The sequence below is a fragment of the Andrographis paniculata genome, unplaced genomic scaffold (assembly GCF_009805555.1).
Source record: "Andrographis paniculata isolate CXL003 unplaced genomic scaffold, ASM980555v1 Contig87END, whole genome shotgun sequence".
NCBI lineage: Eukaryota > Viridiplantae > Streptophyta > Magnoliopsida > Lamiales > Acanthaceae > Andrographis > Andrographis paniculata.
In genome coordinates, this window is record NW_026137625.1 from 991,703 (window position 1) to 996,860 (window position 5,158).

General features: G+C 36.1%; 1 protein-coding gene across 1 annotated transcript; it reads left to right on the forward strand.

Annotated features, from left to right (window-relative positions):
* Positions 1 to 4,264: 4,264 nt before the first annotated feature.
* Positions 4,265 to 4,825, forward strand: LOC127242569 (protein BFR2-like). Its single transcript, XM_051262150.1, has 2 exons — positions 4,265 to 4,442; positions 4,521 to 4,825. The coding sequence occupies exons 1-2, from the start codon at positions 4,265 to 4,267 to the stop codon at positions 4,823 to 4,825; spliced, it is 483 nt and encodes a 160-aa protein (XP_051118107.1).
* Positions 4,826 to 5,158: the final 333 nt, after the last annotated feature.

Genomic DNA, 5,158 nt, shown 5'->3' on the forward strand with positions numbered 1-5,158 from the left:
GGCCGTGGTCGATTTAATTTTAAGTTTTTACCATAGTTTTCCGGTCAAACACAAATAAGATTCTTCTCCCTCCTCTCGCGATTTTACCTTTTCCCGGTGACGGCAACGAATGATTGGCGTGCGGACGAGGTGTGCGGCGTCTATTTGGGGCGAGTTGAAGTTTAAATCATGAACTTAATTTTTTTCTTCGACTCAAAGGTAATGTATGGTTCTTTTTGTTGTTTTTTTAATTTTTTTTTAGTTTGTATATAATTGGTTGTTATGTTGAGCTTGGTAATTTTTTGTTTTGTTTTTTTTTTTTTTTTTTTAAAGTATTGGATTATGTTATATTTTGTTTGAAGAATTTATGAATAATATATATTTTTTGATTTTTATTGTTTTGCATGTAATATATATTATTTGATTTTTTTGATGATTTACGTTATAAATTTTAGTTTTTGAATTTTATTTTTAATGTAGAAGAATAATGACTGAGGATGATGGTAAGGCTAAGAGAGGCCGAACTGATGCAAGTTCTTTGGTAGCTACTCCGCGGATTGAGCCGGATGATGATGTTTTAAGTTTCAATGAATTATAACATACAGAATGATACGAAAGATTTAAGAGTAGATCATTTTCAAAGAGTGAACATATCGATTGAAATGCTTTGTTTATTTTGGGGATGAGGGATAAAGTAGAGACTTTGGTTTCGGTAGGGGCGTGGGTTCATTTTTTTAAGATTGTAGAGTTAAGTTATAGAAATTTAACTTTGGAGTTTATGTCAACTCTAGATTATGGCTCGATGAATTATAATTATGAAAAACTGAAAACGTTGATGTTTAGGCTACAAGGTAAGATGTTTTGATGTCACTGACTGGATTTCCAGTGGTAATGGGTTTATACGATAAGGACTTCGTGGAATCGGATGATTTCCAAGGCTTGCCTACTCTTATGCCTATTCAATCGTAGTGTACTGGTCTAGTATTAGTACAGAAGTGGCTTACGATTCCGCACGTTCTAAGGCATCGACTCTTTGGTATCCGCCACTACGGTATATGTATTGTATTTTGACTAATTCACTTTCAGGTCATGGAGAGAGCACCATGGTAGTCTCTAATATTGATTTATGCTATCTTCGGAGTATGCTTGAGCGTCAGCCTATCAATTTGGGTTTTATGCTTGCTCGATTTATGATACATCAGGTCAAAGACGACCGTCTGAGAAAAATTTCTCTTGGTCTGTATATTACTCGACTGGCAAAGAGCCTTGAAGTTTTTTATGAAGAGACCGAGGATCCAATCTTTTTGATCCAATCTTTTTGATGCAACCTTGTGCTTTTTGGATACAGCAGATGATGGGGATGGTTGGGAAGGTTACGAGAGGATGAATAGATAAATATGTATTGGTTGATAGGGCTGATGTCCCTGTAGATGAAAGTGATGAGCTTCCCGCTGATCATGGCGTGCCGGAAGGTGATCAGTCCGATCGCATGGTTCACGATACCATACCCATTGACATGTTGGCCATTGATGATTTACGCATGGATATGCATCACCTATGGACGATATGCAAATGGAGGTGAACCGCCAGATGGACAGTATGCGGTCAGAGATGAGATCTTCATTCTCACGTATTTTTCAGCATCTTTCCATTCCTATTTCACCAAATGAAGGCACTCAACATGCACCTACACCGGGACACGGCGACGTCACCATTGCACATATGCCTTGTTTGCGGATCATCCAAACATGAATGAGGATGAGTAGCTTCGTGTTTTTTTGTTTTGTTTCAAAGTATGTAATGAATTTATGTTTCAATATGTAATGGATTTTTGTTTCAAGTATGTAATGATTTTTTTTTTTTTTCTAAATATGTAATGAATGTTTAAGATTTAAATTATGTTAGATTATTTTTATTAACTTTAATTCAAATTTTCTAAATTGGCATAATTTAATTTTAGAGAAAAATCAATTTTGTAAAGGCAGTATATAATTTTATAAAAAATAAATAATGTTCAAAACTGAAAGATTTATGACCATATTAAAAACGTGATAATCACAATATCTAACAACCTAACACGGCCGTGTACACATCTATCACATCCATGATCGAAGATGGTGCTCATACACGACCATGTTGTTATTTGCACATGGCCGTGTTACATCGCGAGAACTGTTAGTTCAGATGTACATGACAGTGTTTGATGGGGAACACGGTTGTGTGTAAACATTGTCTGGAATCATGACTGTATAACTATTATACAACTGTGGACATTAGAACACGGCCGTGTTGTTTAACTGGGGGCTGCTGACTGTTTTAAATACGGGCGTATTTGATGTTACACAACCGTGTGAAGTCTAATTCAGCTACCAAGTCGACTCCGTTAAGTCCACGTCAACATATTCCGTTGGTTTAATAACGGTAAGACTAAAATTGATGATTTTTTTTTTTTTTTTTTTTATATTATGACCAAAATTGATGAGTTGCGATTATATTGAGACAAAGAATAATTTTTTTCTTTTATTTTTTATTTAAATTTATTAATAAAAATAATAATAATTATTAATTAAATCTTTAAGTACAATTAAATAAATATTAAAAATTCTCTTAATTAGCCGAGTCGAATCGAATACGAACAAAAAAGAATTACTTAACAAATCGAGCACAAAGAAGTTTTTTAGTTTGTATCTATTAATGAACGAACCCGAGATGAGCCAAACTTGAGTCCTTAATAAACCGAGCTCAAACATAAAAAGTTCAGCTCAATTCACCTCATTTACAGTTCTAACATATAGTAAAGAAATGAGAGAAATGAAAGAAAAAAAAGACAAAAAAATGCCGAATGATTTTTAATTTTTACTTTGCTAGTTCATTTCTAATCGTAAGTACAGTTTAATTGCAATTTCATGCAATTTAGATAATTTATAATTTTTAAATAGTTCATATAAAAGATTTGCTACCAAATAAATTTAATTCTTAAGTTATTAGATTGATAATAGCTCAAACTTTATATTTAGAGAATTTTCACCTCCGTTTAAGTTTAATTAGTTTTGGCAAGTGTCCCGAATCTGCATGTTTATTCATACTTTACATAATTTTTCAATCACAACTCAACGTACCATTTTACTTTTTGTAATAAATTAAAAAGTAATAGTATTTTATTAGTTAGGAGGAGTGCGTAAAATAATTTTGATATTTTTGTTCTTCCACTTACAAAGAAAAATGGTACTTTTGTAAAAAATTAGGAGTCACTACAAAAAAATATCAATTTTGTAACAAGATTTTTTCGTTGTTAAATCCAATATTTCCGTTACTAATGATATTAGAGACGGAATTTGAGATGGAATTACGTTAGCTACGTGAACTTTAGTAACGGAATTCCGTTACAAATATACTATTTTTTTTGCAGTGAGTATTTTAGTCTTTGTATGTAAATTACTTTTACTATATAATAGGAAATGAATATTTTGAATGAAACATACAAAAATAATAAAAAAATGAAATACTTTTAGTTGAAACGGAGAGAATATTTTTTATTTTAAAGAGACAAAATTGCCTAAAATCTCCCTGTGGTTTCGAAACTCTACGTAACTCCCCCCGTGCTTTAGAAATTGTACAGAATACCCCTATGGTTTAGAAAACATTGCACACTCACTCGCTCTTTTGTGGAAAAAGAGTTGACGCTGTTAATTTTTGACACCGAATGACCGTTATGCGCTCGTATATAATTCACCCCACCCCTCCCCAAATTCAACACTATCACCCTAAACGTTACTGCACGCGACCCTCTTCTCCCACCAACGCCCCCTGTCGATGCTGACACACTTTTCGATTTTGCGCCGTCGAGATTCACCATTTTCGAGGCCCGATCCGGTGAAACATCTCATACCCGTTTCTTGTCTATGATGTGACGTCGGGCAACTCTTTGATTTAATTTGTAGGGCTTCGGCGCTATATTTTTTGTGGGAGTCGGCGGCAACCAGGTGGGACCTGAGACGATGAAGGTTGGAGCGTTCAGTACCCGGTAAGTCCAGATTTCACTTTTTCTTGCCAATTTTTGTACATTGCGCCGCTGTTTTTCCTTATTGATTCTAAGTTTTTTCCCCGTTTTAGTAAGGATGGACCTTGTAAGCTCTATAGATTTGGACAAGGTGGGCTATTTCAAAATTTTAATAAGGATCGTGTTTATTATGGAACTTTTCTCTGGATGTACGGAATGGTAGGGGGCGGGCAACTATGGTGTGATTGTACTATACTGATATGCCTCGCCCATCGAGACTCATAGATGGTAACTGTCGGGTACATAAAGGACGATGAGCATATAATGGATATGTTTTGGGTGCTAAGGCAACATGAGGCTATCAATATCATAACCGAAGATGCTTTATTTCTCATGGAGGCGTGTGACGAGCGTTGGCAAACAATTGGAGAGGGAGATGAAGTCCTTGCCATTGATTGGTATGGTATCAAAAAAATTCCTGGTGATGCAGATTTCCCAGTAGTCTTATCTTCCGAATCTAATCTATGTATTGGCAATTAAGAGGCAAATGAAGAATTGAGACGCCGCAAGGGTAAAGGCGTGGTCTCGGAGGACAGCAGTTCATTGAGTGGGACTTATTCGTCAGATGACGAAGACGACGAGGATGAAAGTGGAGCTAATGCTTTTCCTGGAGCTGGGGTTCACAATGATGATGATGATGATGATATGTGGGATTATGAGCAGCATGGGTTTCCCTTAAATCTACACGTTGACGAGGAATTCTTTGATGCGTATGATCATGATAATGATGAGGAAAACAACAATGGTGACGATGATGATGATGATGAAATGGATGACGATGAGTAGCAAGGCGAGCAATTTCATGTTCACGATGACAATGTCGGGGACCCCATGGAAGATGACGAAGGTAACCTACATAACAATGAAGCGAACATAGAATTCGAGCATGACAATTCGAGCATGACATGCCCACCGGTGTGGGGAACCCTAGCTACGAGAGGCCTTCTTGAGCTGACTATTATGATGATTTGAAGACAAGCTACTGAGGAAATTATGGCGACGAGGCTAGCTACAATACAAAGATTCATTTGATGTAGGGTTCGGGATGCATCACGAACAACGCACCTACTATGGTGAAGTGGAGTGGGACTGTCCTGAGCAGGAGGCCGGCAACAGATG